Raw genomic sequence first — 24,125 nt, 5'->3', positions numbered from 1 at the left:
TTGATCTGTGAGACCTATTAATGTGAAGTTAATCCTAAAAGAAGAGTTTTATCTTTTAAATCAGATCAGTATGATCATGAAAAAACACAGAAAATGGCTTTTTGTTAGCAAGTGATAAACAAAAGGACCTAAAAATTCTCTATTTTCCCCACTGAGGTGCCAAGAAATGCCCAGGACTGCTCTGTTGCATCGGGGCATGTTCCACTGTAGGAACAATTTCCCCTGTTTCCAAAGTGTAAATCCTGGAAAATTGCTGTTATGGTATTGTTTTGAGTGCCCTCTTGGCCAGATCTAAAGCTTCTCATTTATTTATTTATTAAGGTAAGTTGCATGATATTTCCTGGGGCAAAGGAAAAAGGAGCAGAATGCAAGGGTTAACCTGCAGGCAACCATCAGACCCTCTTCAGAGACAGAGATTAATGCTGGTTCTGGAAGAGAAAACACAGAAAAAATAGAGCATCCTTTTAAAAGGGATGAATTTTTCACAATTTCTGTTTTGCATTCTGTTACAAAGAAAAGCAATGCATTTATCAGTATGGAAAAAGGAAGGGACCTGCAACAGTAATGTGGCTTAGAAATACCTGCTCTGTGGGACCGCAAAGCCCGTGAACCAACTGTAGGAACAACTTGCAGGGCAAGCTGAAGGAGATGAGTTGCACTCTTTTGGAGTAATGATTCATTGGATGAGGCTAGTATTATCAAAGACAATATGTCCTTATTAAATTAAATATTGATCAAATAATGTTTTTTAAAAAAATGTTTGGGGAAAAAATTTCAAGTTCCTAATTTTCAGTCTACTCATATACAGGATATATGGGTAAGTCAAAAGAATGAGCTTTGAGCTGTAGTCCCATAGATTTTATTTTTTTAAACTACATAGAGCTATTGAGCAAGTTTTCCATGAGTGAGACCTTTCTTTAATTATTTGGCTTTAGAATACGAACACAAATTCCAGTAAGTGCTTTGGAAAACTGGTTGCTTAAGAAGGAGGTGGTGGAAAATAAATGGCAAATATACTCATAAAAATTAGTCGTCTCGAAATACTTTTTGTTAGGAGTGTGACTTTTCCCAGATGGACCTTTCCTGCCTCTGTAGAAACAATGTGGCTGACCACATCTTGGGGGGTGCAAATAAAATGAGGTTAGTCCCCCAGGCTAGCTCCCCTTACTGGCCTCACTGCTTATGTGAGCATGCTTAGGTTTTTCTCTTTGAATTATGTTATATGATATCAAAATTAAATAGCCAGCATTTTACTCTTACGTTTTACATTGAAATTGTAAAGAGCTTCAGAAGAACTCAATAGCAAATGTCAGTGGAAGGCTGGACATACTTAGCTGGTTACAGAGCAGAGGAAGGCTCAGAGCCCAGCCTGCACATATACTGCCAGCATGGCTTCTGACAGAATAAAGAAACAAGGGTCAGGGGCCTGTGTAAAGTGCTTATTGTATTGCATTGGGGGACAGTAGGGAAACGCAGGGGAAGGAGTCTGGGCTTGTGCGCACCTTGTGGAGGACTTTGGGTAGCTCACAGTGAACCAACAGTTAAATAAAAAGGTGTTTGCCATGCAATGTATGCATTAGTGGTGACTCTCCCTAACCTGGCTCCTTTCTAAATGGTTTTGTTCTCTTCCTTTTTCTACTGCTCATTCCCCTTCCCTTGTTCTAAGAATTTTCTTCCCCACTGTGTTTTTCTCTACAGCTTTTTTTCCGCATTCTTTCATTTTGTGACATCTGTTCTTGTTCAAAGAAAATGGCCCTTTTGCCTTATTTCACGTTATCTGTTCTTCCTCTGTCAGACATCCTTCTCCATCTCCTTTCTCTAACAGCAGTGAGAATTCCTAGACTGTGTTCCATTTGCAAGGAGAAGGTGCCTCCTTCAGGTCTCTTCATGCCCCTTGCTGCTTTGCAGTCTTTTTCTGCATCATAAATGGTCATGATACTCTCATTCTATGCCATGCTATTACAAAGTCTCTTACCTTTATTCTCCTCCAGTTTCCCTAAGACCTCCAACAAGACACATCTCCTACATACATTTATACGTATATATATATACATATAAAATAATCTCTTCTGTCATGTACATAAGAATTATTGAGAGTCAATCTCCACCAGTTTCCATGAGGTACCTAATGGAGCTGTATGCACTCTCCTGACTTGAACCTGTATAGTTCCATAGGAAAATTTGAAACCAGAATGAACAGCTTGAAGCCGCTCATGCTGAACATGCCAATGACTGCAGCATGTTTAATACTGCGATAGGATTTTGTGCTTAAAATCCACAAGGCTTCAAATTAGTGTGCGCTGTTTGACACACACTATGACGTTTGTTGTGAACTGGACAAGCACAAGGAGGATTTCTCTTCCTCCCCACCTTTTCCAGTCAACACGGGAGCAAGTTCCATTGCGTATCTTAACTATATGTAGCAAATAGGCTGTGGTTTATCTCATGTCAGTTACCAGATTTTTGCTCTGCCTTTTGAGAGCTGTGCAGAGTCATTCATCTCCATTGCTTCTCTTTGGTGCTGACTTCATTGTTCTCATCGATAGGATAGCCTCTAACTACAGAAAGGGCTGAAATAAGCTATGGCTGCAAACCTCAGATTTCATCCCAAGCCCATTGGATTTTATATATTTCATGCATAATTAAGCTGTTCTGTCTGTGTGCTCTGACCTCTGTGGTGAGATGTAAGCTATAACTCCAAGCAGGACTGCGGGTTAGAAGAACCAGCTGCAGTGGCGTTACCTTACCTGGCATGAAAGAGCAGGCAGGGGCATGGCAAAAGACTTCCTGGTGCTGTACGAGGGGCCTTCGCTGTTTGAGCCCCACATGTGCTGGCTGTGAAACCCCAGAGCCTGGGGACAGGAGGACTGATTATAACCCAACCTGATCTCACCAATATTCAATTTGATTTCTTAATCCAGAAATAATGAACCAAGGTTAATTAACCATGATGACTCACTTGTGTGTCCTCCCTTAATCATGTTCACTTGTAAGTACAGAATTTGTTAATTTACAAAAGAATAGCTTTGTTATGGTCTGATTCCCGGAGCCAATCTGCTCAGAATTCATGCCTTGCCTTTTTTTAGAGCGACTCCATTTTCTTGCACACTCCTAGAGCAATCCTTGTCTTTTAGCAAGAACTACTGTATTATACTTGAACCCAATAATCTGTTTTCACAAGGCAGATATTGAGTTGTTTTGATGATAATGTGTGTTGTGTGGTCCATGATAATGAAGCAGTCGATGACCATGTTAATGAAAACAGTTTGAAGGCGAGTACTAGTTTTTATGCCAAATGATGTGTGGATATAGTTGGGATTTTTATGTCAGTTGAAATCTGCATCTGGTTTTTGAAGTTTAGATAATCTTAAATTGACATACCTCTGTGTTTTTGGGCATTACCTGTGCTGCTGGGGAAAGGGACTTGACAGGTAAAAAGGCAACTCAGAAAAGAGGTGAGGTTAAGATATCGTAGGATGTGATGTCACAAGAGTTTTTCTTACTTGTGGGAGAGTGATCTCTTGAAGAAAATACGCATGTATTTTTTACTGCTTCTCAGTTTCCCTAAAAAGCCCATATAGATGCAGGCTGGTGTTATTCCAGATTCAGCAGCTGTGGATGTAATTTGAATTTCTCCTAGGATGAATGTGACCTTTAGTGTTTCCTCTAGTAAGCATTTGGGTTAGTATACAGAAGAGTTTCCCTTAGTGTAAGGTCATTGTCTAATGTGCTTAAGCATGTCTGCTCTCTTATGTTTGTACAGCTTTATTTAAAGCAAGTACTTTGAAAGGCCTATTTCTCAGCGTTGTTTCAATATTTAGATAAGAGATATCTGGTGTTGCCTTTTGGAGCGATGTATCTGCTGCCTATCCTTCTGTTCTCACCATCGGTTTTGGCTCTGTGAATGGGGTGCCAATTGGCAGCCCCAATAACAAACATGAGCTATTGCTTTACTCATATGGCTTTTATTTTGCTTTCGAGAGGTTGAAAACAGTTATACAGATCAGTTCGATTGATGGTTTCTTTTTTTTCGCTGTTGCTCTTGAAATCCAATCTGTCCTGTCCATCATGTTAACAGAGTAAAGGCAACAACCAAAATAAATATTTTCCTGTCTTCTCTTTCAGATAAAATTGAAGATGAATTAGAAATGACTACGGTGTGCCATAGACCCGAAGGACTGGAACAGCTTGAAGCACAAACCAATTTCACTAAAAGAGAACTTCAAGTGCTTTACAGAGGATTTAAAAATGTAAGAACAATACTGCAGTGAACTAAGTCTAATATGTATGTATCCCTACCAGCCTGAACTGCTCAGCTGCATATTGTATCATTCCCCCACTAAATATCAGGAGGTTTGCACTATATCTCTACTGCCACAGCAAAATGAGCTCATGATCTACCTCATCATCTAGTAATTAAGTCACCATAATCTGCCTAAAACTGGTTTTGGATGAACATTCAGCACACGATACTCATTAAGTTTGTTCCCTGTCAGTAAACACACTTGCAGTTTCCTCAACTGTGTCTGTACTTCATGATAATCTGAAAATGTTTTCATGTTTTTTTTAACTTAATTCTCTTCAGTTCCCAATGCTCAAATATGAGTTATGCTGTTTGCTTGTGATTAGATGCTCAGGATTTTGTCCCCTCCTCCCCTTTCCCTAGCTTGGAGAGTTCTTGCTCTTCTAGTAGGATGTTATTGGAGCATATGAGGACTACCAAGTCCAGTGTAAGTAGTGAACAAAGCTGGAGTGGCAGGAGCCAAAAAGACATCAAAAGTAAATGGATATCAAGACTGAGGGGATAGAGAGCAGGTTTAGGTGAAAGCAGGGAGCATGCCAGCTGGAACAACTGCATGCATAGAACAGTGCTGTGCTGGTCTTTGTGAACCTCAACCGCAGCCAAATTCTCCCTGACAGGGTCTCTGCAGATCTGTGAGCCTCAACTTTTAGATCACCTGCTGGTGCCCCTTAGGGACAAATCATCATAAATAGAAATAGGAATTTTGGGGCTATGTGGAGCAGATGTTTTGTGGACCTTGAAGACTGAATGCTTGTTACATGATTGCCTGAGGGTCTGGATTTAGTCACACAGGTGTTTTGTACCAGGTGATGACTTATGATGATTAATAGATCAGTATTGAGCTAGCCCAGTAAATACAACGTCATTTTTAAGTTGCCCTATAGGACAGTTGCACTAGGACAGTAGCTGAAATATTGAAATGTCTTTTTTTTTTTTGGAAAGTCAAATTTATTGGTTGGAACCTTGACAAAATAAAGCCGAGATACGTTAAATGGGTTTCCCCAGAGGGAAGCCTGCTGGATGCTGAGAGGAGCCTTTCGTATTTTTGACACATTCTTGGAATTGATTGAATCCCATCTCCCATACATACTTGACTTTTCCAGCCAAGGCATAGCACAGCTCTCTGTGTTTTTCTGTTTGGTTCGTGTGTTGTGTTTCTGCAGCCTTGGCTGGATGTAGGAAGTTGTCATTTCATGTGTAAAGTTCAGTCTGACTACTGAAGACTGCCATTCTGAAACCTCTTCGTGCTTTGACCAGTCAGTAATAAAACACATGGCTTTTAACACAGAGTTCGAAAGGTTAATACATGGTATAACGCGATACGACCACCTACAGTGGGGACAGAACTCAGTGCTTTCTTAACCAGTGTTTTGCTAGGATCTCTGAAATACCTTCCTTGCTGTGCTGGCTGGAAATCCTCCCCAGGAGAGCACTGCTCTGTGCTGAGAGGAGGAGCTGGCTGTACCAACAGCCAGGATGCAAAACAGACAGCTTCAGCCTTGCAGCTCTCAGCAGGTCTGATGTTTATCCCTTGCCTCTCCTAATTTTGCAGTACCAGAGGCATTACCTCTCAGGGCAAGAACAACGATAAACAAGTGCATTTAACTTGTGACCTGAACTCTTTCGAAAGACCTCACCAAAGGTCTTAATATTAATTGGGAGTGATGGTGAGGTGCTGTTTTATGTCAAGTTGTTAGGAAAAGCAATTTGTTTTCTTACAGCTGCACACAATATGCATGAAGCTTTAATATTTAAGATTTAAATTGAAAGGGCAGCTTTAGCTTTTGTAGCCTATAAATCATGGTTTCAATGGAATGAGTAATTATGCACAGTAGTCAAATTGTCTCAGCTGTTACCATATTTCCTATTGTACCAAACCATCTGCTTTTTGGGATGATGTTACAGTGCCATCTGGAGATTCAAAATCCCTATGGGAATATAGTCATTTTTCCTCTCTAGCTTGTACTTTCTGCTTGCTCTCAGGGATCACACAGGTCCTATTTAATCGCGAGGCAACACCTGGGTTACCATAGGGCCTTTTACAGGCACATGGAATGGACACGGGGAGAACAAGGTCCCTTTCAGTCCAGCTGCAGTCTGGAGCTACGGAGCCTGGTGTAGCCTCCAGACTAGTGCCTGGTCTGGCCAGGGTCCTAATTCTCAATGCTTTTCCTTCCTAGCATTCTTTTGTCTCCAAAATCTATTTCCTTGTGCCCCGCAAGCCTGGGACCATGCCAGGCAGTGTGGCCACAAGATGTGTTGGCTCAGGGAGGTGCCGGCATGCAAAAAGCAATTCCCTGCTCACCTGGAGCACTGCAAAGCACCTGAGGGAAGTTCTGGTCTAATATTGCTGGCAGCACTAACTGATCAGGTTACAGCAGTTGTCAGCTGCTTGAGCAGAAGCAAGTCCTAAAAATATGTGATTTCTAGCGTAGAAAAGATGTCGAAAAGATGCTTCAGAGTTTTAGAAAGAGTCAAATTATTCTAATCATTCAAAGTGCTGATAGGCTTTTCTATATTCAGTTGGTTTCTGCAGCCAGTAAAGCTGCTCAGCAAAGAACTGAAATGTCGTTAACCCTATTCTTTCTCACCTGTTCTTTCTCTGTGTCATTAAAAATAAATGCTGGCTATTCACACTGCTCTGAGAGAGCAAATCCTGAGAGACAAAATGACTCTCTCCTTACATCCTGATGTGCACCGTGCCCCGGGAGCTGATGCCCCCAGGGTCTCCAGGCTGAGTGAGAGCTGCTGCAGGAAGGCGGTGGGAAGGAGAGGAGGGCAGAATGTTGTCTTTGGTGGCAGCCAGGGCTTCTGCTGGAGTGAACTGTGGCCTCGGTTTCTTCCCAGTGTGTCACTGGTTGGTCTGATGTTTCTGCACTGGGCTGATGGAGGCTTTCACCAAATTCATATTCATAGCCGCTCCACCAAAGCAGAGCATGCTAACCTGGCTGGCTGGCCAAATGTCCCCTCTGTCTGTGCCTTCCCTTTTCTTTTCCAGTTATAAGGGTGCTGTCTTCCAGTATCTCCTGATGCCGGAACCAAAAGGACTCATTTATTTTGGCAGATCTCTCCACCCCAAGGTGTGTTACACAGAACAGCCAGTTTTGCACCTCGGAGTTAGCTGCAGCCAGGCTGAAGCCAGCTTGACACAAGGCGTTGGGGCTGACTGCTTTGGCTGTTGGTCTGTAAGAGCAAGATAACTGAAATGGCAAAAAGCAGGGCCCTGGGTGGATCCTGCCTTGGTTTAGCTTAACAAAATAAAATGCGATTGTTTCTGTCTGTAAATCCATCAGAAGAGAGAATTGTTTGAGCTAAAAAGGAAAATTGGCATGAGTTGGAACTAGAAGAGTTTCCGCTCCCCAGAGGAGTGAAGTTTGGCATCAGCTATGGAATAGGAGGGAGGAGAGTGAGAAACTATTTTTAAGATTAAAATTGATAAATGGGCGATTAATCAAGTGACCACCAACAACAGAGGTTTGGATTCAGTGATTCAATACATCCTCTCTAGACTGTTTCTTGTGACACATGTTATTTGGATTCAAAGCATAAATGTAAAAGGGTTGGGATCTTTCTGGAGTTTTCTGCTTGTTTCAGGAGAGAGTGTACTGTTAGAGGAAATAGCTGCCGGGGATACTTTTCTAATACCAAATCAGAAAACAGCAAAACAGAACAACTGAGGGACTGTTAGAGATGTTCTGACTGTTTTAGTGCAAATATTTTAGCAAATCTGCAGTGGGTGAACGAGCATAGTGTGAGATGTAATCGTCTGGAACAAATCAGGTTTTCGGAGATCAAGCAGTGTGAGCAAGGTAGGGATTCTGATATTTTCATAGTTCCCCAAGTATACGCATGTCTCTGGGAGAACATGGGAAGGTGAATAAATATATGGGATGTTTATTTGCTTAGAGATGCAAATCTGGATTCTGCAGCCTGAACACAGGAAAGTCTGTGGGCAGGTAACTGATGCTTCCAGTTCAGCGGGACAGGTTTTACTGAGCATTCCTTGTCCAGTGCTGGCTGAGTTAGCCAGAAGCAGTCCCGATGGGCTGGTTATGTTATGCATAGCCCCCTTTCAGTTCTGCTGATAATCCCTGCTTGGCTGCGTCGCACATCTTTGGAAACAATCAATGAAGTTAATTTCTGATTCCAGCAGAAGAAAGTACAGCAAGTATGTTTTTCTTTGATTTTTTTCCTCATAATGTGGTTTCAGCTCCTTTGTGGTTTTAAAAGAAGTCTAAGAAGGTAGATTCATATATGTGGCTCATGCTGTCAGTGCCAATGCTTGGTAGTTAGGTTTTGGAAAATGCAGGGTTTTTCTGCACTTGACAACAATATAAGAAAAAGCATTCACATTTTGTGCTAGGCATTTTGATAGAATTCATAGGTTAAAGAAATGAGAGAGATCTGAAATCTAACCCACTGCTGATGAAGGAGGGCTTTCTGTATGCTAGAGTGAAGGATTGTGCTTTTTCGTACTGCCAAGAAATTTTTCTTGAATGAGTAAACCTCTGCTGTCTGCGTTGGAATTTAGACTGGCACGGAGCTTACCTGCTCCTTCTCACAAGAGAGATTTCCTTTCAGTCAGCTGTATTAAGTTGTGCTGTAGCACTAATGAGGCCTCTTGAGCATTATTTGACTCTTACAAAACAAAATTGCGATCAGTTAAGTGCAAATGAATTGGTAGTAGCATATGTGTCTGAAAGCAATCCAGTTACACAGAGCTAAGCAGGGTGATCAATGCCAGCGCTGCCTCTCCCCAGCACTCCTGGAGGCTTGATGCAAGCATTTGTTTGGCTTCCAGATGGAGCATCAGGAGCAATAAGGATCAGGTGGAAATCCAGAAATGGTAATTGGGCCCAATGACAACTGCCACAAGAGGCCTCGCCGCTGTGAGGAGAAGGCCCGCAGCAGCCTGCCTGCACTCCTCAGGCTTGGGCTCACGGGTCACTGGTGGTTGGCTGCGGTTCTTGGCGATTTCTTGGTGATTTCTATATTCATATTACCCAGACGAAAGGAAGGAATGCCTCTTTGTGTCGTGTGCAGGCCTCTGAAGTTTGGCAGAGGCCCAGAATGGGCCGTGGGGTGGTTCAGTGTTGCCGTGGTCGGAAAGAAAACTTCTACCTGTGACTGGATGCTGTCTCATGACAACAAAACTAGAAAGTTTTGTTAGTTTTCTGTGCAAAAGACAAGCTGAGGTCTGGTCCTGCAGCCCCTGGTGGTGGATGCCCCAGTCAATCTTTTCAGCCCCTTGCTTTGGAGCAAGCCCTGAATGCTGGTGCTGGAGGAAGGTGGGATCTTGCCCAGGGAGGGCAAGACCTCTGCGTCTGGGTGTTCATTGCAATGCTTAAACCAAGCTGATGGAAGGGCAGCGAGTGAAGGATACCTTTAGGGCTTTTCAAGCAACAAATTCACCTTTATTTAGCTAAAATCAATCCCAAATCAGTAATGGCTTTCTACCAAAATGGCAGGTCAAAGACATAGGATCTCTTCTGAATTGGGGGAAGGAACCCAATCTAATTGCCCTAATTCAAACAGGCATGGATTGTGTGTGGTTAAGGAGTTGCCTCTGGTGTTGCTTGCTCCTCTTCTGGGACTGTGCAGGATAAAGCCATTTCTCTCCTTCATTCTGTCCTTTTCCTTGGTTAGTGAATGCACATCAGCAGCAGGTGATGCTGGCAGATCAGAGGCTTGAAAAAAAAGCATTTTTCCCTTTATTTTCCCTTTATAGGCTTTTTGTGGTGGGAGAATTTCTTGTCAAAGTCCTTTTTGTTCTTAAAAGATAATCAAAAGAACTCATGAATAAGTAGTCAGAGGCTTGAATCTTCTTCCGGCTTTCTGTGCCACCAATTCAAAGGGATTTTCTTAAACTCCCTAAGTTTGCTCATCCCGCGTAGAATCACTTGTAAGGCTACCGGAGTAAGCACTTATCTGCCTCTGGTCTGCAGTGCAGGATGTCGTGTGTCCGTGCTCTTTAGGGCACGTGTTGGCTACAGCTGAGCAGTGGCACTTGCTGCGAATGGGATCAGACACCTGCAGATGGGGACAGAGCCCGGGTGTCTGTGCCAGGCGGTATTTCTGGATGTGGGAGAAAGCTGTCTTTTTTTGTGCCTATCAGCCTGTGCTCTGCAAAGGATCGGTGCTGTGGTTAGGTGGTGTTCTGCTCCGGTTCAGTTTTCAAAACTGGTTGATGGGTAAAAGTTTGAGGAATGGCTCAAGGTGGCCGAACAAGGGAGGAAGCAGCTGTGTTCATAACCACAGGGCTGGAAACTTCCCTCTGTTTTCTTTGACTGATGGTTTTTTGCTTTGACTGCATGGTTTTCTTTGACTGCTGGAAAAAAAAAAAAGCGGTGTTGATCAGGCCAGCTCCCAAAGGTCAGTTGAGGTTCCAGACCTTCCTCTGGGTTCAGCCGGGGCAGGCTCAGAGCTGCATTTTGGAGGAGTGGGGTCCCTTGCCCTGGGCGAGATGTGGAGCTGGCACCAGCGCAGCAGGGGGGTCAGGAATTGAGCTGGATCCCCAAGCTGCAGTTGTTGTCTTTACTTGCACGTAACTAAGGTAAACTTGTTCCTGAATTTACTTGAGTTGCCCAGATAAACAGGTTAAAATGTTATGTTCTGAAGCCTTATCCTTGATACTTGTAAGCTTTTTTGCAAGAACTTGCTGGTATGTGCTGTTAGCCTCCATGGAGCTTCTGTCAGGGTATCTGGCTACAGTCTTATGCTGAAGATTAATGAATTAATATATGTGGAGGCATGGGATGGGGATGGGGAAGTGTTAGCTGGCAGTAACATCACTTAGAATTATTAGATGAGGGCTTCGTGTGACAGAAGGCATGAGCTACCTTTCCAGGTTGTCTTGTAAAACAGGAATTAAACACTGCTGAAAACACTGTTAAAAATGTTGGTAATGGTGAACCAAGTCTATGAGATGCTTAAGATGAAATGGCAGTCTGAATTATTTTAATTTCTTCAGCTGCACAGCTTGTGCATCCAGAACACTGTGGGAACGGGGATGCGATTTGTGTAATTGCTCTCTTTGGGCTTGTAGAGTTTTGCAAATGAACCTTTACAGAGCTGGGGTGGTTTTTTGATTATTTTTTCTTGTTTTGGTTTTTCAACAGGAATGTCCTAGTGGGGTTGTTAATGAAGAGACATTCAAACAGATCTATGCACAGTTTTTTCCTCATGGAGGTAAGCAGAATACTTTGTGAGGTTTATTGAAGCATGCCTTAACATTCATTATGGCCAACTGGCTGCAAAACTACTATTTTGTGCTAGAAATAAAACTACTTCAGATAATCTGTGCTAGAAAAGTTAATTGAGCTTAAGGTCTGCAGGATCTTAAACAAAAACACAAACAGCAGTGGAAGAAAATTATTTTAGGCACTTTGAACAGTTATTTCACTAGAGTATAGACAAACCCACTTTAGAGATTGCTAGTTGTTGTCAGCCCTTTATTCTCCACTAAACTGCTCTACTCTGAGATAGAAACTGGGGATTGAGTCTGTTTTCTGTACTGACTTTCTGGGCAGCAGAAAGGTAAATGACTTCCCCTCAGTGTGCTTGTGCTTCCCTGCTGTTGGACTGCTGTGCGTGTACTAGCTAGGACAGAAGGATTTCAGACCTCATTTTGGCCTGCAAATTAATAAAAACTTCCCTGAAATTTTTGGTGCAGTTCTTAATTGATGTGTGAACACCTAACTACTTGAAATGATCATTTTTTGTGTTAGTGTGACTAAAGCAAGGTCACTTCATACACTGGAATATTGAAGCATTGCATTAAAACTCACAAATGTATGTTCTTGCCTTTTAAAACTGTCAAGAATCTGTATGTTCTTCTAACTGGTTACATCCTGTGGGGATATTGTTCTCCAATTGAATGAAATAAGTGATGGGTGTGCAGCCCCCCACCCTTCCCTTATGGTTTGTGTAACCTTGGTGTTATAAATTCAGAGGTATCAGATATCTCAAAGACTATCTTTCACTTTTATGGCTTGCATGGATTAACTTGTGCACCCCAGGGATAGTGAAGTACCTCTGACTTACTAGAAAGTGTCATCCTGGCGGTGATGTTTCTGTTACACCCTGCTCCTCTCCTTGACAGATTTTTGGTTTTGCAAATTTGTCACCAGATGTTACCAGCAGTCTGGTATTTCTTAATGTGTGTAATATGCTATTGAAAAGAACAAAACAAAACAAAAACCTTCTAGTTTAGCATCTTAGATAATCAGTTTATCTTAATAAAACTTATTTTGTAGGAGTGTCCCACTAATAATTCTGTGTTTTTTCTTGTAGAGCTATTTTATTTCTCAATCCTTCTCTTAAAAATGAAGTAGCTAGTTTTTTTTTTTCTCAAGTCCAAGGTATTCTATCTTTATGGATGACAGTAACTTAAGTATTTAAGTTTTCTGCACACTTTATAGTTCCCCAGATTTGAATAGTGTGGAAATATTTAATGATTTTATAGAGATCGGAGCAAGGAGGTGCTGGGTCGTTCCACCTGTCTGCGGGCATAGCACAAGGCACCAGGGTTCCCCAAGCACCCATACACAGCCTGTGAAGACTCAGGCTTGACTAATGCTGTGCTCTAGAGGCAAAGAATAGGGGAGACGAGAGCATGGCTGTTCAAATAGCAATGAAATAACTATGTGGATTTAATGTCAGCTACTTCCCTCTTCAAAAGGTGGTCTACAGTAACCCAGAGAGTGCTGTGAGTTGCGGAGAACAGGCCAGTAAAGGTCTTCAGGTCACACAACGATTTTATTTTTCTGCATACCATTACTGCTTTCCCTGGGTAGCAGCTGGCCTTCATGTGGCCATAGGAGCTGTTCTGCTCAATAGGAAAGATTTTCTGAAACCACCACCTTAAGAGTGGAAAGGATGAAGTCTCAGATGAGATTGTTCTCTAACAAAAAAAAAAAAAAGCCGTGGGCCAAACTCGTGTTACTGGAACTAGATCCCGCTGGGGCTGGACAGTCCCTGGGGACCTCTGCTGTATTTTACACAAAGCAGAAGGCAGAGGAAGGAAGCACACACGATTCAGCCCCTCTTCTGGTGCTGTTCCTGCTTTTCCTGCTGAAGCTTGTACTACATTTGCCTCAAGATGCGCTTACATGCTGGTTTTGCTGATTCTGTCAAGCACAGCTCCATAATCCAGATCATGTCTACCATAATACAAGATTTTGCATCCAAGGCTGTTTTTTAAGTGGGGTGGTGCAGGGTGTACGCTAGTCCGTATTAACACTTACTAGCTCATAGAATATCTGGTGATGCTATACAGTTTGTTTTTATCCTGAAAGAAAATGAGGTCATGAACATTGCTTAGAGTATTAGAGTATAACGAATGAACTGTTGTACCGATCAATGCCCTTTGTGTTTTTCAGATGCTAGCATGTATGCCCATTATCTCTTCAATGCATTTGACACTGCACAAAACGGCTCGGTGAAGTTTGAGGTGATTGTTTTGCATGTTGTTTTGATGCCTCTTCTCTCCGTCTTGTTTTAGCTTCTCCATCCATTTTTCATTGTAGACTGGTAGGATTTCCTGGGTTATGTGCCAGAGGTCTGGCTAAAACCAGCTGATGTTTTAAAATCTCACTCAGTTCAGTAAAGGCTTTTAATGCAGAGGGTGTTACATGCTTCCATTTACTGAAGAAACGTACAGGCCATGTTAGTTAGTGCCACAGGAAATGTTAATCCTGTAGGGAGAAAATGCAGAGATTTATGTGGGAGAAAACATAGGTCAGGAATGGTCCTGTATGGAGAGAGACCAGTGAGCGGCACAGGTAACGTGGATGTCAAAGAAAAGCTGGTAAGTCTTGTGCTTTCTGCAGCTACCATACATTGCAGGGTTACATTGGTACGTTCCTGGAATATACTACATATTTTTTTAAGCTTATTTGAGATGTTGAATAAGGCTTTCAGCTAGCTGGTTCCTAAGGAAAGCCTAATCCACTCCGTAACTAAAAGGCCTGTGGCTACAAATAGCTGTCCTTAGAGCTCACACACCTAGTGGTAGGGGGTGCAGGTGGCAACAGAGGGAGATGCTAAGTCATAGACTGGTGAAGAATGAGCTTTGTGGTTTTGAAGGCAGTTTACTGAGATGATAAAACTGGAAATCATCAGCAGTCCTGCTTTTGCCACCAAACAGCCAAGATCTCCATTAGTTTCCAGGTGCAACTGAGGAAATTATTTAATTTATCAAATGTAAAGTGGGAATGTTGCCACATGCATCTCTGTAGCAATGGCTGCAGTGGGAGTTCTGCATATGGCAGCTGCTCAGGAGAACATTAAGAGACTTCCAGAAACGTAAATAGACTAAGACAGCAGAATTCTTAGGCAAGTATTAAAAAAAAAAAAGTGCTGAGCTTTCCTTTGTGGCAAACCTGCCTCTTTAGTGATTGTCAAATACAAGCATTTTGTCCCCTTTTTTTTGTATTGTTAAGCAAATCTTAATTCCTTTGAGCCTTGGTAAAAAGGAACAAAGTGGTGCACTGCCCCTTGCAGAGCCAACAGAGGTAACGTAGGGAGGACTAGGTATGTTAAATGAGGTACCAGGAGTGGTACAGTTGTTTTAGTTTGAAAACTGCCTCCTGGACTAATAAATCCCTATAGCGATGCTGCTTATGGTGCCTGAGCTGTTGTGCAGTAGAAACAATAAATCAAAGTTATTGGAAGCAATAACTTCACTGTAAACGAAAAATACAATTAAAATGCTGGGTCCCAGACTGAGTAATTAGTGCTGGGAATCACATCTGGTCAAATCCGTTGTATTTTGCCAGAGGACAAGACCTGAGGCTCCCTGACTTACAGAGGAGCCTGGAACCTTTCCATCCTTCTCAAGGTGGGCACAGAGAAGCTGCTGGATCTTCCTCCTTTGTCCCACCCACACTGCTAGCACTCTTGGGCTGGGGGGTAGAAAGCATCAGCTCCTGCTGCTGCAGTTGAAATCCAGCTGTGTTTAACCAGGAGGCAGCAGTCTGCACGGCTGCTTCCTGCAGCAGCCCATTGCTAGGAGGGGCATTGCACTAGAGCATCCAATGATGCTCTTAAAAATCGGACATGTTCTTTGCCATGCTTACATCTGTGCAGAATTTAGAGTTTGAAGCATGATAAATGTGGATGGGTAGCAAGGAAGTGGTCCCAGCTCCTGGCCTCATGCACCTCGTGCTGCTCCTGGCAAGTCTGAGCAGCCACTGCTGTAATCGACCTTGGAATCTAAGCCTGACCGGGACTGGGTCTTCTGTTAAGCCTATGCTGTTTTCAGACCCCTCACCCCAAGGTTTGGGGGATTTAAGGCTGCAGCACCTCTTAGGTCTTCCTGCCCTCTGAGCCTTGCTCAGCTGCCTGATCCATTTTATAAACTCAGCCTTTACAGTGGCTGCAGTTGAATAATTGAGGACTCTTGGGGTTTTCCTAGTCCCCTCAGACACATTTATTAACACTGTTCTGGTCATCTTATGGGTGGTGCTATGTCCGTTGAGTTCAGTCAGAGAATACATCTATCCTAAAAAGATCCATCTTTTGACTGTCATTATGAAGAAGGTGAGTTAGAAAAGGATGTTAAGAAAATTTCTAATTTCTCTCTTCTGCCTCGAACCAGGATTTTGTGATGGCACTGTCCATTCTGTTGAGGGGAACAGTTCATGAAAAGCTAAGGTGGACGTTTAATCTGTATGACATAAATAAGGATGGCTATATAAACAAGGAGGTAAGGCTGCTTCTGACACGTGCGGTTGATTTCTGAAGAGCTGATTTCTGTTGCATAGCACATTTAATTTTACATGCAGCTAATTAAATGCACGCGAGACTGGACTTGAGTATATGTGCCCAAGTAAAAGCAGTGATCTTGCTTTGCATGATTTTTAGATATTTTTTTTTCTGTATTATACTGCCTTAATTAAGGTGAAATCTTGCTTACATCTATGAGCAGTGCAACCTTTCTGAAGGGGGGAGGGTGATGGTGACAGCAGGTACCTGAGGCATGAGGAGCTTCTGGCTGTGCTGGGAGGATGGTGTGGGCTCTCCCAAAGTACTACAACTCCCCAGCACTGCTTCAAAATCCTGTGTTATCTGGTTTTATCTTCTTGTATTGCTCGTTCCCACTGTGGGAAGCCTTGTTTTTGAGCATGGAAACCTGAATGTTTTGCAAATACATCTCGGTCTATTTTCTCAAAACTATTTTGTGTACCTGGAGCGTTTGCAGTTCCTGCTGCTGGTCAGCGAGTCATGCGACAGTTGGGGTAAAGTGTGGAGAAGGGCCAGTGTCCCAGTGACTGCCATGAAGATCCCTGGCCTTCTGTGAGGCTTTGGGACAGGGTTGGTGCTGCAGTGCTCAGGACCAAGCATGCAGCTCGCAGCTGAGGACCGTCCCCAGGAGCTCCTATGTCACAGCACACATCCTGCAGTGCTGCCCAACCAGAGGAGGAAACTGGGCACTACAGTTGGCTGGGCTCCTACAGGAGCCTCCGCCACAGCTGTGGCAAAGCTGCAGCATTTGGTTTTGGGGTTAACTCGTATCTGATGATGCATCTGTCTGCGTGCACATGTATAGGCCTTCTTGGGAGTGACAGCAGGTATGAGCTTGAGGTCTGTGCTGTTCCATAATAGGAGAGGTTGAAGAAAAGGGCAGTAAAAGAAATAAATGTGCTATCGTTTCTACTAATTTCCTTGTTGTGCTTTTGCTGTCATGTCACTACTACAGGAAATGATGGATATAGTAAAGGCAATTTATGATATGATGGGAAAGTACACGTATCCAGTGCTCAAGGAAGATGCTCCGAGGCAGCATGTAGAAATGTTCTTCCAGGTACTTACTTGATTTCTGATAATGATTTGTTAACTCTTGAGCTATTCATTGATATTTGTTCCCTGCTATGCATCCCAAAACAAACCCTAGCAGCTGTCCAGCCTAATTCAGTGTCTGCTGAATTCCTGAGTCCAAGGTGCTCCAGTTGTCTTAACCCAGCCCTTTGCAATGGGATATAATGAATCCAGCAAGTCTGGAGCCTCTGCACATGTCATAGTCCTTTTGTGATTCTTCTCTCAACTGCACATAAAGAGAGACAGGAATACGGGTGTTGGTTAGCAAGGCTATGAAGAAATAAACGATGTAATATGGGCAGAGGTTGCTGTATATGTTAAGGAGGGAATAGGTGGAGATGACCTCAAAAGTTCTCCAAATACCAGAGTAAACAAGCCCTTAGCTGTCAGCAAATTTAACCAGTGACACTGAGTCTGTAATCTAGGCTTGTCAAGGGCCCTAGATTTATTCCAGTTGCATCAAATGTTATTGTATTATAACTGCAGTATTATCTGTGGAAACAAAAAATGTTTGTTCTTATTTTGCAGAAGATGGATAAAAACAAAGATGGTGTTGTAACTTTAGATGAGTTTATTGAATCGTGTCAGGAGGTAAGGACAAAATTCTAACTGCAATGAAAGGTCTAGCTCATGCAAGAGTATTTGTTTTCACTTTGGACAAACTCCATTTGAAGGAGATGCTGCTCAAGATCTCAGGTTTCCTTTGCTCTCTGGGAAAAATAAAAAACAGCTTTAAGATTGGTGGTGCCTTGTGAAGTGAGCAATCGATCAGGGAAGTAGGGTTGGACTGATTGCAAGAGAGGTCCCCTTTGTTTCCGGTACTGGTAGCCAGTGCAATTCACTCAGGGAAATAAAAGCAGTACCTGATTCTGTGACAAGTACATAACTCTTGAGAAAGCTCATGGTGCCCTTAACCTTCCTCCGTATTTTTATTTATTTATTTATAAGAGGCTGGCATAGTCTCAGCATGCTGCCCGTGGACGTTGTTACCAGGTATTCTGTTGCTGGAACTGTCAAGAGCCCGAGGTCTCTAAAAAAAAAAAAAAAAAAAAAAAAAAAACACCTTGTAATTATAGCATTGACTTACAAAACTAGTTGATACTTTTGAGGTCAAACATTAAAAGCAAATGCTATCATCATAGCAGTAGGGTGTTTTTTTTCTGTTTTGGGAATGAGCTTTCTCTTGCAAAATTCCTCTTGCAAATTCCATACATTAAGTTGGCTGTGATAAATATTGGCTGGTATTTTTAGCACTGGCACAAAGACAAGCATCTGCATTAACATGCAATTGCCCAAGTGTCTGTTGTTTTAGACTGTAATTAACTGTGTGAATGTTTGATCAGAGATATATCTTCTATTTAATGAGTGCAATAATGGCCTCTGCGTTTTAGAAAATTTACATTGGTGCAAGTAATTGCATACCAGCCCTCCTGTGCATTTTACTTTCCCAGATTTTTTCTTGTTCTGCAGTCAGACGTGAGCTCTGTACCTGAGCAATGTGAATGCTCACCCCAGGTTGCTGGACTGGCTTCCCACCCATCCTGCATTAAGTCTGGCTCTGGCAACATGCAGGGCTCTCTCAGGAAGGGATTTCAGGGGTCAGATCCTTGGTAGCAGATGCATAATGCAAGTCTAATTTTGGGAGGGGTTGTTTAGTTTATTTTTGACCTCATCTTTAATTTGAGCATTTGTGTTGTGGTTTGTTCTTCACATTCATTATTTGTCTTCAATGTGTGATTAGTGGTCTTAGTGTAGAAGCACCTTTACTTCGCCTTGAGCAGTAAGAGTTTGGTAAATTGTTTTTGTGCAAATTGTGTATTTTGTTTGTGTACCCTGTAGGCAAACAGTTATTTTAACTTTTGGAATAACAGTTCCCAGGGAAAAAAGTTGTCATTGTTTTTGAATATTACTCTGGTTGTTACCTCAAAGTAGAATTTCAGGGCTCCATGAAAAGCAATCTGGTATTTCCCTAGTGTGTCTGCAGCTCTCTCATTTGGATCTACAAACCTCAGAGAGGCTGGGATTTACCGTGCTCTGATTTTGAGCTGGTGGCGCTTCTGGAAGGAAGCGGTCCTTCAGGGCAGCTTACTTAGCAGTTCAAAAACTGCAATTTCGTTTGGGCTTTCGAAGCATATTAAGTTAAGTACACATCTTCATATTTGGGATTGGTGCAGTGCAGTGGGCACCAATGTCTGAGGGCTCTGTACAGTCACCAGCTTCGATGCTGGTCTCTGGCTCTCTTCAGTAAAGCACAGCCCATGCTGAAAGCCAAGCTTACGAGAAAAGTCTGTGTCTGCATGCCTCAAACCAGCTAAGGTGCCAAAATAAGAGAGGACTGTTCTGCTGAATCAGGACCCAACTACTGACTCACTTTAAGCTCATCGAGGATGAAAAGTGCTGCAGAAGCAAGCCTTGCTGCAGTAGCACCCGCAGAGCCCCTCCTGTGCCATGCCCAGGTAGGAGTTGTGCTCATCAGTGCTGAAAATGTCTTCTCATTGCTTTCAGGATGACAATATCATGCGATCCTTACAGCTCTTTGAGAACGTGATGTAGCCATGTCTGGAGAGCGCTGGAGGAGTCAGAGACTGTGTGTAACAAAGACCTCCTTTCTGGGTGAAAGCTTTTTACAGTTCAGCCATGGTTGATTCAGCCAGTGTGTGAGGATTTTGTATGACATCTCCAACCAAATGGCAACCAATTGCAACTGATCCCATCTCTCTTCCCCAAGAGACATCGGTGGACCTTTATTTCATTTTGGAAGCATGCAAATACTTTAATAAAACCTGACAAGAGAGAGCTGCTGCTCAAAGTTCTATGAGTAATATACACCCTTCTGTTTGCTAGCCACAAGTCCTGCTTTAATCTAGCAAGCTTGATTACATATGATAGCACATGTTGATAGCTTACTCAGTCATCTATTACAAGTGAAAAGCTCAGTCCATACTACCACACGGCAAAATGTTGTATGAATGCCTTGCCGTTAATCTGCTTTGACCAAAAAAAAAATCAAATCTACCAGGGCAATCTGTAGAAATGAATAGTAAATGTACATAGGACGTTAACAGACAGCCCATGTAGCCAATATCCCCATTTCTGCAGAGATCCTGCTTCTCTTCTCACATGCACTGGTGCCACCATGCTGAGTTTGGTGGTTATGCCTGAACATGTTAACTAGAGGAACTTCATGCCAGGGTTAGCCAGAAAGGAGCAAAATGTGTTGTACATAAATTTCAAACTACAGAACAAATCCTGTTCAGTGATGGTAAGTTCTTGCAAGATCAGGCAGGTTTAAAAGGGCTGGTACAGGGGTACAGGAAGACAAATACCTGCTCTGGTCCCAGCCACCCTCTGCAGTCCCAGCACATAGTGGGACACCAAGTGATTCTACAGTGTGCGTCTCAGCGGCACTGTGCGATGGTCCTTTGGCTGTACTTAGGCGCATGCTTCCTAGATGCCTCATTTGAATGCTTGTATTTTTACATTGGATGTTAAAAGTGTTCTTCACTCTATGGATTTATTTAAGCTTTCCAGTTTTACTTAGGGTAGAAGAAAGCCTAGGTGAGACAGCTGTGTTTCCACTTAAGGACCTTGGCATCCACAAAGTGCCCTGTAAGATTAATTGGGGTTACTTGGCTGACATTAGTGTCAGAATCATCTGCCTGGCCCACGTGTCCCTGTGGGTAATTTGATACCTTCTTTATCAAAATCTTTATCTTACAAGGCAATTGCATGACTTGTAAGGAAATAGGACTTCTACTAATGCCGTGTAGAGCATTGGGTTGGGGGGTTGTTGGTTTGTTTGGTTTTCCAATAGTAAAACAGAAAAAATCAAGAAAACAGAAAAAATCATGTAATGGATTTATACCAAGGTTGGATTGTGCCCGGTAGATCCTCAGCTGAGGAACATGTCAGAGCCTGATTTGCAAAGGACTCTAAGAAAGGTAACACACCACAGTGCCGTCGCAGTTTCCAGGCGGCTGATGGTTGAGAAATGAAGGGAAGGAGCGAACATCTTTGCCAGCTGCTCGAACCACACACAAAAGAGAATCCCCTGCCATAGTCCAACATCGCTCCTGTCCAGTAAGCATATATTTTTATTATATCAGATACTATATTACAATTATACTGTTGGCACTGAAGATATATTTTAAATATTATGTAAGTGGAAGCTTTTTATAACAATATATAGAATGCCTAATTTCTGTAGCCCTATGTTTTATAAAAATTTAATCTATTGAAATATTCCTGATTATAGAAGTAGGGCCTGATAAGTACTAGTGTAATACTATGCTTATTCTTCAAGATGGGACATTTTCCCCTTTCACTGTGCTTCTGCATATGCTTCTATGTGGTCCTTCACTATATTCCATTGAGTTGACCAGTGGTCATCGAAAGCGGTGCTCAACTGGGAGAAGCTACGTGCACACAGGAATATGGCACCTCCGTCTGTCGTGTTTATTGCCTTCATGCAAATCCCATCCATTCCTTCTAGCAAGGATATGGAGCGTAGCAGCTCCAGTAGTGTGCTGGGATTCACAGAAGTGATGCAGTGCTGTGAGAGTAGCCTTGTCCTCTGGTTGTCCAGTGTTTTCTATTTGGTTTTTATTTAATAGGTACTCGATAAAGACATCGGTTATAGCTGAAGTAATGCACAACACTTACACTGTTCCTTTACGATTCTTCTTGCAATCACTTTAGCAAGTGACACGATTTGATCTAATAAGTAACCCGCTTTTTTCCTCTATCCCTAAAGACCATCTGTCTGTTGTCAGTCTAAGCAGGTAACTTCATTGGTTTAAAAAAAAAAAAGCATTTGTATTGAGCTAGCACAGTGCCTTTCTCCTCTCACAGTGATGCTCCAGATGTGCTCATGAGATGGCATGTGTAGCCTGAAACATTTTCAGAATTTGACCATGCCCTTTTCAAAAGAACAAAAACATGGTTAGTGGCGTGATACTGTGGTCCCTTGGGGTTAAACTAATTTCTGGAGTCACTCTGAGCTTGCTGAATCCAGGCTACTGGTAGTGACCATTGGTCATGGTATCTCCTCTTCTGCTCAGCTGTGGCTGTCTGCAGTTCCCAGTAATGATGGGGCTGTGCTAGGCAGAGGGAGATGCTAAAAGCCACGCTGGCCCTGATTGTGCCCCCGAGGCATAACCAGCTTCAGTTGTGGTCCTGCAGGAGCCCAGGGCCTGCCTGTACATACCTGGTGTTGGGGCCTAGATTGCTACCTCTCTGCTCCCCTTGGAGTCTGCTGTAGCCGAGATGGAAGGATTTGCCAAGTACCCCACAGTAGCAGTATTTCGCGTAGCTCTAATTGTAAATTCTGGCCGTGACAGTCATTGCCTTTGTGAAACCAGTTATTATCCTGTGTTTGTCTATGATCCCACTCATTCCAGCCAGAGACTTGTGTGCATCAGTGCCCAGAAAGCCTCTGGGTTTTCCGTGAGCAGCATCTATGTACATGGCACGTGTGCTCCAGCCAGCAGATGAGAGAGATCCAGTGACTGTGAGAGAGTCGTACTCTGCATGGGTTTTGCTTTGGGTTTGCTTTTTATGTTCTCGGTGAACGTTAGTTTGTAAACTTGCAAAGCCTCCTGTCACTCATAAATGGGGCTTGCAATATTTATGGCAAATACTTAGTACTACAGCTTTCTAAATAAAACATAGTACGCTATTCTAATGTCATGCCATCATAAATCCTACTGCCAGCACGTGGAAGGTAGTTGCTATGCTGGCTTCTAAGTTACAGTTAGACTATCTGTCAGTGCTATCAGCTGTACAAATTTTCTCAAAATTGTGAATGTTTAAATAATGTCTGAATTTTAAGTCTGACTGTTTCACTAGTTATAAGCATTAATCCGCATTTTCATGTCAGCGTTTTCTAGAAAAGCCTTTCTAACATGCATTTTTGGCAATGATCTGTTGAAAATAGGAATGTGATTAATGATAATGAAAAAAAAACCCCAATGTAACATGTCTGTTATTGTCAGTGTTCGTTTTCTTGTTACTTTGAATGCATTGCAATGTTGTGCAAAACTGTGAGTCGAGCTATAGACCTGCGGGTGCAGATATCCCAAGGTTCAGGTGGTGTGGGCAGAACTTTGGCATAGCCTGGCTGCGACACATCGGGAACAAACATCTTTGTGTCCGCGTGTGGTCTCTGGTAAGACGGTAGCAGCAGCCTCATGACCTTTTTTCTTTTTCATGGAAGTGCCGTGAAAGACTTAAGGAAAAGTGCAGATAATACAATTTGTGCTAACTAAAGCCATGTTAATGGAGCAGCAGCGCAGAGCTTCACTCTTACAAATGCTGTTATCTGATGGCAGTTTGTATTAAAATTTGTTGAATGGTTTTAAAAATGTTGCTTTTAATAATAAAAAGAAAATAGCTGTAGGAGGGTGTCCTTTTGTAAGCCCAGTATGTATTTTTCTCTTAAGGGACACTGTCAGGTTAAAAATGTACAGCCAAATCTTTAAAAGCAAGACTCTGTTGTAAACATATCTAGCTGCACAGAGGCTGTTAAACTGCTGAACTCTGCTGTAACATTTACATGCTACTGATTTATTTCCATTACGGGTTCAGGGACACACTTATATTTGGTGCAGTGGCATACACCTATCTGATAGTCTGGCCCTTGTAAATAAGAGTTCAAAAATGTTCTACCTGCATCACTGATAGTATTTTGGAGTAGTAAAAATTGAAATCTTATAGACATCTCTTTTCTCTTCAGCGTTTTTTAAGTACATACAGATGACAGGTAATTAAGCTGAAGAAAACACAAGCACTGTTTTAGAGATGAGAAAAGATAAAACCTGTCAGTGTCCCTTTATCTCTGGTTTGTTGAAAACATCCATTCTGGCACATGGAGAAATGCAGAAGAAATTTTGCTAGACTATATATATGTGTATATATATACATATATAAAAACTTGCAAAACTCCATTATATAGGGTACAGTATATCCACCAGCTCATCCCAAGACAAAGAACATTGTCTCGCAT

The 24,125-nt window shown here is 42.5% G+C and overlaps 1 protein-coding gene across 6 annotated transcripts in view; it reads left to right on the top strand.

Annotated features, from left to right (window-relative positions):
* KCNIP1 (potassium voltage-gated channel interacting protein 1) overlaps nt 1–20,973 on the top strand; it is a 372,180-nt gene extending 351,207 nt beyond the window's left edge. For all 6 annotated transcript variants that reach the window (XM_035562936.2, XM_035562938.2, XM_050713580.1 and 3 more), the window contains 7 exons: nt 4,126–4,250; nt 11,422–11,491; nt 13,684–13,754; nt 15,903–16,010; nt 17,004–17,108; nt 17,651–17,713; nt 19,628–20,973. In XM_035562936.2, coding sequence (XP_035418829.2) covers nt 4,126–4,250; nt 11,422–11,491; nt 13,684–13,754; nt 15,903–16,010; nt 17,004–17,108; nt 17,651–17,713; nt 19,628–19,675 — 590 coding nt within the window. In that variant the 3' untranslated portion in view covers nt 19,676–20,973. The remainder of the gene's footprint in view (nt 1–4,125; nt 4,251–11,421; nt 11,492–13,683; nt 13,755–15,902; nt 16,011–17,003; nt 17,109–17,650; nt 17,714–19,627) is intronic.
* The last annotated feature ends 3,152 nt before the right edge of the window (nt 20,974–24,125 follow it).

This window comes from Cygnus atratus, chromosome 14 (assembly GCF_013377495.2).
Source record: "Cygnus atratus isolate AKBS03 ecotype Queensland, Australia chromosome 14, CAtr_DNAZoo_HiC_assembly, whole genome shotgun sequence".
Lineage (NCBI taxonomy): Eukaryota > Metazoa > Chordata > Aves > Anseriformes > Anatidae > Cygnus > Cygnus atratus.
The sequence above is the reverse complement of the archived record's forward strand: the minus strand, read 5'-3'. Positions and strand labels throughout refer to the sequence as shown.